This window comes from Danio rerio, chromosome 12 (assembly GCF_052040795.2).
Source record: "Danio rerio strain M-AB ecotype USA chromosome 12, GRCz13ab, whole genome shotgun sequence".
Taxonomy (NCBI): Eukaryota; Metazoa; Chordata; class Actinopteri; order Cypriniformes; family Danionidae; genus Danio; species Danio rerio.
The window spans coordinates 4,827,427-4,842,752 of NC_141032.1; the positions used below are offsets into that span (position 1 = coordinate 4,827,427).

At 38.6% G+C, this 15,326-nt stretch overlaps 1 protein-coding gene across 3 annotated transcripts; it reads right to left on the reverse strand.

The window, feature by feature from the left end:
- Positions 1-3,323: 3,323 nt before the first annotated feature.
- Positions 3,324-13,894, reverse strand: zgc:153760. 3 transcript variants are annotated; one of them, XM_087275398.1, is made up of 9 exons: positions 13,857-13,894; positions 13,697-13,769; positions 13,531-13,557; positions 12,520-12,690; positions 10,056-10,207; positions 9,080-9,181; positions 8,918-8,990; positions 7,100-7,266; positions 3,324-5,249 (listed from the first exon to the last, which is right to left on the reverse strand). In XM_087275398.1, exons 2-9 carry the CDS (start codon positions 13,767-13,769, stop codon positions 5,040-5,042), a joined length of 975 nt encoding a protein of 324 aa, XP_087131524.1. In that variant the 5' UTR covers positions 13,857-13,894; the 3' UTR covers positions 3,324-5,039.
- Positions 13,895-15,326: the final 1,432 nt, after the last annotated feature.

Sequence of the window (15,326 nt, forward strand, 5' to 3'; positions counted from 1 at the left end):
TAGAGTGTACTTTTGATTTGACATCAACACTTAATTGTTCCACTTAATTGTTCCTAATTGTTCAATATACACGCTCTCCCACATTTATAGCTATTAACACTGCCCTTATTTTCTTTTTTGGTAAGAGATTTCAGAAGAATGGTTTGACTAGAAATGTACAGCTTTTTTACCATCATGCTGATAACTTTTTAGTTACTCGGCAGAATTATATTTCCAACCGCTGTGGTTAAAACCCATTCTTACATGATCCTCGATTGGCCTCACGCAGTCAAGTGATGGGATATCGCAGGTCACAGTTCACCAAGCTTGAACTTTGCAACGCAGCAACCTGCGAAACTTGTGGCACAAGCTTGCGTTTCTGGTCCTACGCATTCCTGTGTGTATGAATGGAAGACTACAGGGAGAGATCAACACTCCATACAATTTGCTGGCAGATCATTTTGTTGGGGTTAGTAATACTCATCTGAATAACATATAAATCAGGGGTGTCCAAATTGATCCTGGATGGCTACATATTTCAATTCCACCCCAATTAAACATACCTGAACCAGCTAATCAAGCTCTATAGATATACTAGAAACTTCCAAGCAGGTGCATTGAAGCAAGATGGAGCTAAACTATGGAGGACACCTGCCCTCCAGAACGGAGTTTGGGCACCCCTGATGTAAACAACCTGTCTTTTTCAGAGCTGGCTTTATATTGATCAGCTGATCAGATCCAAGACCTGTGAAGAGATGATGATAACACTGCAAGGACTTTGAGGACAGCACAAAATCTAGAGCAATTCATTCATTCAGTTTCTTTTCGGATTTCCTTTATTAATCTGGGGTCGCCACAGTAGAATGAACCGCCAGCTTATCCAGCATATGTTTCACGCAGCGTATGCCCTTCCAGCTGCAACCCATCTCTGGGAAACACCCATACACTACCATTCACATTTATGCCGCAGTCACACTATAGTTTGAGCTTGCAAAATACTGTCGTACGGCACTGCGAATAGGGGCGGGGTTAAACAAGATGATCAGACATTAAAAAGGCGAGTGATTGGTCCATATTCTACGTTTCTGTCCAGAGAGGTTATGGTTTGATCCTCGATTGGTCTCACACAGTCAAAGCGGAATGAAACCGTCAACTCATCCAGCATATGTTTTACGAAAGTGGATGGCCATCCAGCTGCAACCCATCACTGGGAAACACCCAAACACACTCATTCAAACACACACATACACTACAGACAATTTAGCTTACCCAATTCACCTGTACCACATGTTTTTGGACTTATAAGGAAAATCGGAGCACCCAGAGGAAACCCACACCAACAAGGGGAGAACATGCAAACTCCACACAGAAATGCCCACAGACCCAGCCAAGGCTCGAGCCAGCAACCTTCTTGCTGCGAGGCCATTGTGCTACCCACAGCACCACCGTGATGCCCAGCTTAAGCAATACAGAATGTTGCTTAATTGAAAATGTATCATACACAGACATCACATGTTTGAAAGTATACTATATATTGAGGCTATATATATATATATATATATATATTTCCAGCATGATGCGTTCAACAAACTGCTTGTTTCTCTTTCTTTTTCTTCACTTACTTTCAATGCCTCCTTAAGGGGCCATGACACCCCCCATTTTCGGTTCAGGTCTTCCTCAGATTTCTTGCATGATAATGGGAGTGGAGCTCCGCGAGCAAAGAGCAGGAGTGGGCGTGGCCAGCAGAGCAGGGGAGAAGGAGGGGAGCGAACTGTCATCCGTCAGCTCACAAAATGAGACACAAACCGTGAGAAGACGCATGGTTTTATAGTTTACAATGTTAAAATGCATATAAATAAACAATAATTTAATGCCCTGCTACATTTGTTTTACGTAATTTCATACACACAACCACCATTTATATCATTCTAAAGATAATCATGTTTATATAAACACTATAAATGATTTCTCCCTCAATCCCCGGGTCTGAATCATAGGTCTGAATGCAGACTCAGTGCAGCAGGTCTCTTGTATTGTCTGTTTTAACCATTATGCTGCGTTTACACCAGACGCAGCACGCGCGTGATTTACATGTTAAATCAATGCAAATGCGCGAATAGACATCCTGCGGTACGATAACTGCGAATGGCGTGGCGCGAATGACGCAAATTGCGCGAATGGTGCAGGGCTTAACGAGCACGCTTGCCGTGTTTGACACGCTTAACGAGCGTTTCGCGCGAATCTCTCGAGTTCGAAAATCTGAACCTCAGCGTACATTCGCGCCGCGTTAACCAATCAGAAGCTTGCTCTTGTGGGGGCGTGATTGTGACGTAGAACAGTTCATCAAACTCGGCTTGGCCCAGTCAGAAGCACCGCTGAAAGCCTCCGTCATCCAGGTTAAGTTTCTGGAGGAGTTTATGAGCTCACAGAGCTGGATGCACCTCTGAAAGTATGTAGTGGACTCAGACACGACCCTAAACGTATCGACACTGTTTTTCAGTCTTCATAAAGCACATAAACACTGTTATTTTCTTCATAAAATCCATGTTAGCCATTTAGCTATGAAGCTAGAGTCTTCGGGCAGACAGAAGCCCTGCCCATCACGCGAATCCGCGTCTGTTTTGAAGTGAATTTGAAACGCGAATGAAGCGAGGTTTGACGCGCGAATGAAGCAAGTAAATTCAAATGTTCACGCAGCTATTTACGCACAAATAGTGCGATTTATCCACGTGTTCTGCGTCTGGTGTGAACACAGCATTAGCCCTGTTGGTAATCTAGAGGATTAAGGCAAACACATCAGCACGGTGATGCGTCTAAATGTGAACAAACTCCTGATAAAGGACGTCCGCCATTCTCCAATTCTCGTACTGCTCTCCCGACAAAAATGCTTGCAGCACACATACAGCTTTGCTGTATCGACCCTGACAGGATCATGGGGAAAAACATGCTACAAACCCCGTGGATCATAGAAACAAACACATATGAGCAGTCATTAAGGTAGGATCTCACAGCTTGGCACTGGCAGTTCTGCCTTGTTTTCGGAAAGCATGCGCAGTCATGAATAATTAAGCAGCAGGCTCTTCTCATAGGATAAGAAAACTGTGCTATGAATAATAATGAGAAACCGACGCGTCGTCTTTGCACTTGCAGTTTTGCGCAGCGTCATCAATTTTGATCGCGCCCTAAAAATTATTTCAAACCCGGAAGCTGAAATTAGCTGACAAAAGCTCAAAATTATCCAGTTTTCCCCACAATTAAAGCTAACAGGAGCTAACATCATCTTAAATGATGCTAAACACACACAGATCTGTTAAAATCTCAAAGAAAGTACTCGAGGGTTTCTTTAACCTTTAAAGATTTATTCACATCAGTCACTCATCTTCATGTCATTGTTATTCCAAACCCCATAAGGCCTTTGTTCACATTCAGAACACAAATTAGGATATTTTAAAAACAAGATCTCCCTGACTCTCTATACAATATATGGACAGCAAGGGTCATGAAACAGCAATGAGCCCAGAAATGTCTAACATAAACACACACAACCATTCTCTTTTATTTAATAATATTCATGACATCATCACACTCCAAAACCAAAAATTCACACTTATTCTCACAGCATACACATAGTATACAAACGCTCACAAATCGGTCAAATGTGTCACACACAAGCTTTCTATACTGTAAAGTATTTCGACTGTATAAACAAAGAATCTTTTCAACAATATCCTAAAGATGTGGATTGTGCGTTTCAAAATACAGATAATGGAAACAGAAATACAACAGGTACAAACAGGAACCTCTGGTTCTCATCAAATGTCTCCATGTGACAATGCCAACCCAAGCTCATTCTGAAAACGTAGTCCCGCGGACGTTTCTGAAGACAGCGGAATATGTCCCGGGGCGGTACGTACGGCCGTGTTTATTTTTTTCAAGCAAACGCTGCGGGGCTGTGTGACGCTGTTCCCTTTCGCGCTTGCCTTACCTCCTTGTGGAGGGCTTCCCCGCAGCAACCCGTTTGTCCACTCAGCTCACCGTGTACATCAGCAGGCTCGAGATGCAGAGAGGAGTCGACCACGGCGATCGGTTTCGAGTCCGGGGAAGAGCGGTTCCAGCAATCAGGTAAAACAAAAACAGAATCCCAAAAATTAAGTGAACGCGTTTCGTGTCAGGATGAGAATGCGGTGAAATCCGAAAACGCGGTAGAAAAAAAAAAATCGGGGCTTTTATTTTTTTGGACGGCTTTTTGTAAACTGTTGCTCGGGTTTAGGAAAGCGAGCGGGCGGGCGGGTCGATCGGTAAAATTGATTGGGTTCGGGGAAGGAGGAGGGCGGGTCGGTAGATTGGCCGGCCGCGCAGTCAATCATCCGGTCAGTCGGACAGCGGCCTCCGGTGGGTTCACGCAAGAACATCGCGGGCACGAACCGCACTCGCGAAAGGCGTCTGAAGTGCGAAAAATCGCACAACAGCGGCCTCTCACGGATTCGCGAAAACAAAAACTGCAGCCGTACGTACCCGCCTGGACGTATTCCGTGGAACTACGTTTCCACAATGAGCCCGGGTTGGACAATGCACAACAGTAACAGAAAATGTCGATCATAACAAACACAATCAATAAAGTGAACAATGCAGTGGGATAAGTAATTCAAGAGTTCACGCTTAGTTACTGTTTGACAACTTGTTAGCAAGTTAGCAGGTTTGGCATGCTGTCCCAAGAGAGAACCCTGAGCTCGGAGATAGTTGAGCCCAGGGCTCCCGCCAGGTCCATAGAGCATGTGAGGGGAGTACGAGGTCAGGTGTTCTCGAGAGCTCCCCTCGGCAAAAGAGGAAAGGAGGAGAAGGGGTGGATGGGGGGTTTCTTCGAGAAAACGAAGATAAGGGAGTAGTTCTTAGCTAGGTTACTTATAGTGAGTTTGGATCGATCTGATTGGCTAGCTACTGAGTGTAGATGAGTCAATGATATCTGCAGTCAATCATATCACATGCTCCTCTCGAAATTTGTTTGTGAAACTTCATTTTATTAAACTCCAGTTATTTTAATAAAATCACTAATAGTATATTTACAGGCAAGACAAACTGGTCAAGAGCAGAATTAGGGAGAGGGATGAAATGGATGTGGGGACTAATGAAGGAGCTGCAGAGGAACCGGTTTGCTCCACCTGAGACGTCACCACTCTGCCATTCAGCGGCTGAACTCCTCTGAAGTTGTTAACATTCAGATCTGAAGCTTTTGCAGTTTTGGCAAAGACCTTTGTACAGAAGCGGTTGATCTGTTTGGGGGTTGGGAAAAAATAAATGAGCTGTTTTTTTTAGCTTAAGAACATGCAGATGTCATGCAGAACACTGTAGAAATGCTGCTTTCCACACAATCATACTATGTTGGGACAATATGAAGTAATTAAGCTAACTTACTAGTTTTACAAATTTAAGTGGACTGAACATAAAACAATCAAGTTGTCCTTCTCTCAAAAATTGAAGACTTGTGTTGCTTCAGCTTATATCAAATAATAACAGCTAATATGCACTGTTAAAGTCCCAATATAGACCTTTTGGTACAGTTCTGGACCTTTTGACAAGGGACAACACCAGTGACAGCTCTTGTACATTTATTTTTGAGGATGCTAAAAATATACATTTGGATAAATGTAAACTAAAATTTAAGGAGACAAACAAAACTTGGACAAAATATAGAGGAGCGCAGAGCTCAAAGTAACGCTGGGTTAAATGTAACACAGAGTTTTAAGGTATTTGCCCAGGGTTCTGAGGTTTTCACCACAATGTCGACAGACGCCTTCCTGCTAATTATTGAAAAAGTTTGGATGAAAAACACAGGAGAAATCATTATTGCAGCATTTTTTAAATTATTTTTTAAAAAAGTTTAATAGTGAAATCTTATATTGATTACCATCTTCTAGGCTGAAAGATGGAACCTTTTTAAAAGATATTAAAAAAACAGTGCATGCCGGTAGCCAGGGGGGGTTTGGGTGGTTCAAACGATATAGTTTACATTTTACATTTTACATTTTTCAAACGAACCACCCTCCATGGCCAAAAGGTCCAGAATTTGTCCTTTTAATTATTCATTCATTCATTCATTCATTTTCTTGTCGGCTTGGTCCCTTTATTAATCTGGGGTCGCCACAGCGGAATAAACCGCCAACTTATCCAGCAAGTTTTTATGCAGCGGATGCCCTTCGAGCTGCAACCCATCTCTGGGAAACATTCAGACACACTCATTCACACACACACTCATACACTACGGACAGTTTAGCCTACCCAATTCACCTGTACTGCATGTCTTTGGACTGTGGGGGAAACCGGAGCACCCGGAGGAAAGCCACGCGAACGCAGGGAGAACATGCAAACTCCACACAGAAACGCCAACTGAGCCGAGGCTCGAACCAGCGACCCAGCGACCTTCTTGCTGTGAGGCGAACGAGCTACCCTCTGCGCCACTGCGTCGCCCTCCTCCGCAGGTGGGGTAAATAGTAAAATTTTTACTCCGGGCACTTTTGGCAATACTGCACAGAAACCATAAGCTGGCAATCATTCAACCAGTGCTCATTTGTAGAAGAGGCTTGTGTGTTGCTGGTAAAAAATGCTTTGTCTGACCCTATTACCTTGTTGTGCCTTTGTGCCCCGCTCTCCCCTATAAATATAATTCCCTGACTTTCAATGTCTGAAATGGACCCATGATATCCCAAAAATTCTGTGCTACTAATATCTACTTTTAAAGTACCAATACAGACACTTATGGTACAAATGTGTACCTTTTGAAAATGTCCCACGCCATCGATATTCCTATAAAATATAACAAATTCCCTGACTTTCATTGTCTGAAATGGACCTTATAAAACCCCATGATATTCCAGAAACTGACTCTTGGGAACCCATATAGCAGGGGTGTCAAACTCAATTCCTGGAGGGCCGAAGCCCTGCACAGTTTAGTTCCAACCCTGCTACAACACACTTACCTGTAGGTTTCAAACAAGCCTGAAGGACTTAATTAGTTTGATCAGGTGTGTTTAATTAGGGTTGGAACTAAACTGTGCAGAGCTGCGGCCCTTTTGGAACTGAGTTTGACACCTGTGCCATATAGCATAGAGATGCCTTGACTTACCAAGTTGTTATTGACTTTGATGGGCTCTTTAAACACAGTCCAGATGACATCTTCATTGCAGGGTGGTGTGGTCAGAGAGCCTTGGTAGCGGTAATATTTAGTCTTGTTCACTCCTTCAAGCAGACTGTTCATAGTGATTTGATCCATAATGTCTGTGTATGTATTACCTACAAATATAAAAAGTTAAAAACAAAGCAATTTAAGAAAACACTTTACAAAAAACGCCACCAAGTTGAGAAAAGATCCTTATCCGTTTGACAGCACATGTGTAGCAAAGTCTCACAATGCATCCACATAAAAAAAAAAACACATTTGCATTTTCTCACAATGTAAACGATGTACAAAAAAATGCCTACAAATTCTCACAACACCTTCTAATAGCACGGAACACAACAGATATGTTTGAAGGGGACCCTAAAATGTGACGGACCCGGCTATTTAGGTTATGGTTATTAAGGCAAAGAGTTAGAATCACCAAGATGTGCAACCATTGCAACAGCAGTGTCCAGCAACAGCCCCGCAATTCCGCCATTTCGGAGTGAAAGCGATTGGCCGTTAATAGGATCAGATTGCTGTCACGATGGCAAACAGCTGCTTTGTTTTTTATTTATTTATTTAAAAAGCACATTAAAGCTGAGATACAACCTGAAAGACGACAATACAACACTTTCAATCACAAGACTGGTGATCATCACCACTTTTAACAGTTCATTTTACAGACTTAATGTTTAATATATTTTTTACCATACTAGTTTTGGAACTCACTTTTTTAAAATTACTTTAAATTGCTTTGATTTAATAGTTTAATAGTTGCTCTATTAATACACACTGGAATAATACAAATGAATACTGACATGTTAAATTAAATGACTTTCAAAATAGGAAGTTGATAACAAACTGCTTATAGTACTGATTACAGTCCCCCTGTTTATTTTTTTCCCCAATTTTTGTTTAACGGAGAGCAGATTTTCTCAACACATTTCTAATCATAATAGTTTTAATAAATAAAAAATTTAAAACTGCTTTTATTCTAGCTGAAATAAAACAAATAAGACTTTCTTCAGAAGAAAAAATGGTCCCACTTGATATTAAGTGGCCTTAACTGATATGTACTTTCACAGGAAATAATAGTTTGTTGCAATGTACTTATTGTGTAAATACATGTATTTATTGTGTACTTAGACTTGATTAAATACCTGTATGTATTTACATCTGTTATTAACTTCTGTAATTACATTTGTAAATACACTGCTGACCATTCCCTTCACCTTAACCCACCCTTAAACCTACCCATATCACCAAACCTGTCCATAACCCAACCCCTATCCCAACCACAAGTGTTCTCAAATACATCATAAACACAGTAAGTACATTGTATTTATTTTTTGATGCAAGTACATAGTAGTTAAGGACACTTAATATAAAGTGGGACCGAAAAAATATTATCAGACATACTGTCCAAATTTTCTTTGCTCTGTTAAACATCGTTTATCATATATATATATATATATATATATATATATATATATATATATATATATATATATATATATATATATATACAGTTGAAGTCTGAATTATTAGCCCTGCTATTGATTTTTTTTCTTTTTTAAATATTTCCCAAATTATGTTTAACAGAGCAAGAAAAAGCCTAAAGAACTCAATTATTTTGATCAGGTGTATTTAATTAGGATTGAAACTAAACTGTGCGGAGCTGCAGCCCTCCAGGAACTGGATTTGACATCCGTGGTATAAACTATCCCTTTAAGCAACCACTGATGATCATTTCTCCAAAACATCTGACACAAAATGTCTTACCTGAATTAGGGATGTTTGACAGAAAGGATGTAAAGATGTCCCAACTGTTTGTTTTGTCTGCTTCATCAGTTCCCTGTTGGCCAATACAAATGAATCCACTTTATAGGTTTGAGCTTTTATCTATAATCAGTAATAATAAATAATGAATGTGTAAGAATTCACCTCAATGAAGAAACCCAAAACGGCCAGCGCTGAGCTGTCATTAGCAGCTAGAGCAGCAGAAACATTCCCGTCGTATGTTGAATGGAGATTCACAATGTGCAGCTGAAAGACACACACATACATAGCCATACTGTGAATCTCAGGATGTTGTGTTAGGATATAAAGCTAAAGTCTGAATTATTAGCTCTTCGTTTTTAACCCTTTGAGTTTTAATAACTCATTTTTAATAACTGATTTATTTTATCTTTGCCATGATGACAGTAAATAATATTGTTCAAGACAATTCTATACAGCTTAAAATGAGATTTAAAGGCTTAACTAGGTTAATTAGGGTACTATGTTAGGGTAATTAGGAAAGTCATCGTGTTACTGGTTTGTTCTGTGGACTATCGAAAATATATATAAACAATTATTTATATAATGTAATAATATTTATATGTATATATATATATATATATATATATATATATATATATATATATATATATATATATATATATATATATATATATATATATATAAACATTTATATATATAAATATATATATATATAAACATATATATATATATATATATATATAAACATATATATATATATATAAACACACATATATATATATATATATATATATATATATATATATATATATATATATATATATATATATATATATATATATATATATAAACACACATATATATATATATATATATATATATATATATATATATATATATATATATATATATATATATATATACATATAAATATTATTACATTATATTTTTATTTCAATTTTTAGCTGAAATAAAACAAATAAGACTTTCTCCAGAAGAAAAAATACTATACAAAATACTGTGAAAAATTCCCTGCTCTGTTAAACATCATTTGGCAAATATTTAAAAGAGGAAATAAAATTCACATGTGGGTGAAAAACTTTGTGGAATAACACAGGGAAAATTAATCCACTCATACCTCCATTGCATACTGTTTGCCATCCACAGTGTGTTCTGATCCAGGCAAGGAGCTGCTGCTGCCCCAGTGAAGATGAAACTGTACAGAAACGTAAAGACCTGGAAGATCGCCGCCTTGCACTGACATTATGTCTTCATCCAAAGAGACGACCACTGTGAATGGGTAATATGCATTAATGTTGAGCATCACTGACTCTACTAGAGCTGCACGATACAGTATATGATTTCAGCATTGATATTTCAATGTGTGCACCTGCAATAGCTGAGTCTGAATCAAATGTTGAGTCTGAATTATAGTCGACCAGGAGCTAGAGAATTGGATTTAAATACTGTAGTTTATTTTAAATTATTTCATATGATTTATAAATTATATTAATTTATATGATTTATGCAAAAACAAAAAACATGTACATGTCAAAGTGTGAACAAGATTATTTTACTGATCCAACTGACTGATAATTTTGCTTGTTTTAATGTAAAATCCCTTAATGTTCCCTTATTTCCTTCTGAAGATGAAAACAAAACACTAGTTTTTTCTTACTCCAAGAATTTTCTGATATTTGGATAGCGAGACAAAGCAAAGTAAGGAAAGCATTTTTGCATTGTGATTATTAAATTTCTGTACCTAAATACTGTTAGACTCTCCAAAAAACAGTGCTTTTTAAACCATCCTGTGAAACTGTGTTTATATCTATTGCTATTCACTCAATATTTATTGTTGATTAATATCAGATTTTTCCAATACTGTGCAGCCATAGACTCTACAATCTTTACCACAATCTGTTAAAGGGTTCACCTCAGAAATGATATTCTGCTAATAATTACTCACCCTCGTGTTGTTTTAAGATCTTTATTCATCTTCAGAACACAAATGAAGATATTTTAGATGAAATTCTGGAGCTCTCTCATCCTTCAAAGGTCCTGAGATGTTTTAAGTCCAGAAAAAAGAACTAAAATCATTGTCAAAACATTTCATGTGGCTTCAGTTGTTCAGTGTTCCAAGAACACATTGTTTGCCAAAAAATATATATTAAAAAAAATATGTTTTCCATGTAAAATCAGTGTTGACTCTAATGGCAATGCGTCTCACTGCCCATAGTGAATGCACACCCTGACCTGACATGGAAAACTCTATGAATTTTTACTGATTCTTGTCTATTTCTATGATCACAGTTGAACCACTGAAGTCGCATGGAGTATTTTGACTATGTTCTTGACTCCTTTTCTGGACGTCGGAACCATTGCTGTCTATGAAGGAAGATCAAGCTTATGGATTTCATCTAAAATATCTTACTTTGTGTTTCGAGGATGACCAAAAATCTCAAAGGCTTAAGAGTGAGTGATAACAGAAATTTCAATTTGGGGTGAACTATCCCCTATTTAGTAAATAATATGGATGCAAACAAAAATAAGCATACAAAAACTTTCATTCTTCTGTTGTCAAAAAGTATATCGCGTACAGTCACCGGCCACTTTATTAGGTACACCTGTCCAACTGCTCGTTAACGTGTTTCTAATTAGCCAATCACATGGCAGCAACTCAATGCATTTAGGCATGTATACATGTTCAAGACTATCTGCTGCAGTTCAAACTGGCATCAGAAGGGGGATATATTCAGTCCCAAATGCCTTGTTGATGCCAGAGGTCAGAGGAGAATGGCCAGACTGGATCCAGCTGATAGAAAGGCAACAGTAACTCAAATAAGCACTCGTTACCACCGAGATCTGCAGAAGAGCATCTCTGAACGCACAACACGTCCAACCTTGAGGTAGATGGGCTACAGCAGCAGAAGACCACACTGGGTGCCACCCCTGTCAGCTAAGAACAGGAAACTGAGACTACAATTGGCTCACCAAAACTGGACAATAGAAGACTGTAAAAACGTCGCCTGGTGTGAGGAGTCTCGATTTCTGCTGCGACATTCGGATGGTCCGATCAGAATTTGGCATCAACAACATGAAAGCATGGATCCATCCTGCCTTGTATCAGTGGTTCAGGCTGGTGGAGGTGTAATGGTGTGGGGGAGATTTTCTTGGCACACTTTGGGCCCATTAGTACCAATTGAGCATCGTGTCAACGCCACAGACTACCTGAGTATTGTTGCAGACCATGTCCAGCCAACAAATCTGCAGCAACTGTGTGATGCTATGATGTCAATATGGGGTAAAATTTCTGAGGAATATTTTCAGTACCTTGTTGAATCTATGACACAAAGAATTAGGGCAGTTCTGAAGACAAAGGGGGGTCCAACACTGTAGTAGTAAGGTTTACCTAATAGAGTGGCTGGTGACTGTATATCTCTGCTCTTTTGTAAAAGCAATTTCTAACACTTCTCAAGTTACCATTTCATAGGGATTAATTGCTTTTGTAGCTATTATTCCTTATTCGCACTTCTTTTAGCGACCACATTTCATCAAAACAAAATGAAGAAACAATAGAAACAATAGTGTGCTGTGCCTCTTACCAGAGGTGCCGGAGTTTGTAATTGATGTGAAGGTGGTGTTGGCATCAAAACCAGTTAAAATAAACTGGGTCAGGTTAGGATTTCCCTGAACTTGTGCTGTGACAATATCAATGGGAGATTGGCTGGATCCATTGCAGTATTGTGGAGCAATATTGGGCCAGTTGGGAAAATCTAGTTCAATACAGGATTAAAAAAAAGCTTTAGAGCAAGTTTTGATTATACTGTGCAGTGATGTTAAGCATGTATATCAAGGTGAGACACTGCAAATACAAAACCGTATTTTTTCAGTCTAATTGAAACATTTAAAACTGTATTTTATCACTTTTTTAATGAGTATCTGTAGATTTAAACTACTGTAATAATGCATATTAGAAAACATTCGAAACAGTCTGTGTTCATTTGATTAATCGGTAACACTTTACAATAAGGTTCATTAGTTAATGCATTTACCAACATGAACTAATCATGAACAACACCTGTACAGCATTTATTAATCATAATCAAACATTCACTAATGCATTATTAACATCCAAGTCCATGCTTGTTAACATTAGTTAATGAAGCATGAGTTAACGAACTAACAATGAACAACTGTATTTTCATTAACTAACGTTTACTAACATGGACAAATACAGTAGTAAATGTATTGTTCATTGTTTGTTCATGTTAGTAAATGCATTAATTAACATTAACTAATGAACCTTATTGTAAAGTGTGACCAATTAATCAGTCTCTGTAGATTAGAATTCCACTTATTTTTACATTTCCCAAAATTAGCTTTTCTTCTCAAATTATCTCCTCTTCAGCAGCTCACTGTACACCAAATTTCACTGTTTTATGCCAAAGGATTTCACAGAGAAAAATGTTCAGTTTTCTAACATCTTAAAATCATGGTGGTAATGTTCTTACCTTTTTCACCAGCAACATCTTGCCTTAAAATTATTTCTCCTAACAGTCCTAATATTCAACGTTTTGTCAATTTTAATAATTTAATAAAAAACTAAAACTTACTGCATGCTGGATTGTTATAGCACCATGCTGTTTGGGGTGAAAGGACAGCATTAGTAAACTCAAATTGTTCAAATAGAAGTGAAACAGATGAAATCTCAAGAGCTTTTACAGTCAGTTAGATGAAACTAGACTCTCGCTGAGTAAAGGAAGTTTCAGTGATACTCACCTACCGGTAAGTTGTCACTGTGGACGAATTCACACACAAGTGCAGCAAGGAAAGAGACCAGGAAGGTAATCATCTTAATCACAATAAAGCAGTCCCGTTAATAGAAATTTATGTGAGAAATGCTATCAATCACACAAAGGGAGCTCCAGTCGGAATGTACCTCTTCAACCTGATTCTCCAGTCTGTCTGCAGAAATCCGATGACCTGGCTTCCTTCCCCCCTTTTTGAAGGCTCTCCGCTGCTCACCTGAAGTGGGTGTGTCACCTTCATACTCGCAGCTTCTGATAAAAAAAAAATCTGGCCTACATTTATACCAATCCGCCAATGTTCACATCAGAATATTTTCCAAATCACAGCCATCAGAACTTGGCGTCATAGCCATCATGGCGTTCTTTCTGTGAAGGTGTGAAACTTTCACTTTTAGGTCTGTTATCTCATCTCATGATGAGCTAAAGCAGTGTGAAGGTCACAGTTTACTGTGAGGTTTCATTAGTTCATAAGTAAATTAGTTCATTTACTAACATAAATCAGTTGGGGTTTCTGTGTGGAGTTTACATGTTCTCCCTGCGTTCGCGTGGGTTTTCTCCGGGTGCTCCGGTTTCCCCCACTGTTCAAAGACATGTGGTCCAGGTGAATTGGGTAGGCTAAATTGTCCGTGAGTGTGTGTGTGTGTGTGTGTGTGTGTGTGTGTGTGTGTGTGTGTGTGTGTGTGTGTGTGTGTGTGTGTGTGTGTGTGTGTGTGAATGTTTCCCAGAGATGGGTTGCGGCTGGAAGGGCATCCGCTGCGTAAAAAAACTTGCTGGATAAGTCGGCGGTTCATTCCGCTGTGGCGTTCATTAATCTGTCCCCAGATTAATAAAGGGACTAAGCCGACAAGAAAATGATTGAATGAAAGACTAACAAAAACTATTGATGAGCAATACTTGTACAGCATTCATTAATCATTATTGAACATTCACTGTTGCAATATTAAAATCCAAATTCATGCTTGTTAACATTAGTTAACTAATAACTAATATTGAACAACTGTACTTTTATTAAACAGCGCTAATAAACATGAACAAATACTGAAATAAAAATGTTGTTTACTGTTTGTTTTTAAAGGTATTGACTAAAATGAACTAATACAGCCTTATTGTAAAGAGTTACCAGTGTGCATTTTCCAAATGGTTTAAAATAGGTTTGTTAGCCACCAAAAGTTTCCAAATTTACTCAAGTAATTGGTTGTGTTACACCTGGCTCAGGGATGTAACATAATAAGGGAGACGACAAGGAGAAGTATAATCAAAAAGAAGATTTATTTAACTCAATTTAAATTATATAATCAAATTGTCAGTATCAATATGTTCAATCAGTGTGAAATGCAAGTGTATGGATGCGGTAAATGTCGTCAGTGATGGTGTATGGATGCGAAACAAAGCATAATGGCCAAATAGGAGCGCGGCTCTGGCCAACTGCCAAGTGAATGGACAGCGGCCCCGACAAACTCTCTGCCGGGGTTTAAATAAGGCCGCTGACCAGCATCAGGTTTGCTGAAGGCACGCCCCCAATCTAGAATCAAAATCAAACACACAAACAAAACAACGCAGTCCTAACAGTTGCGAATAGCAGTCCAAAGCTGAGTTAGTTT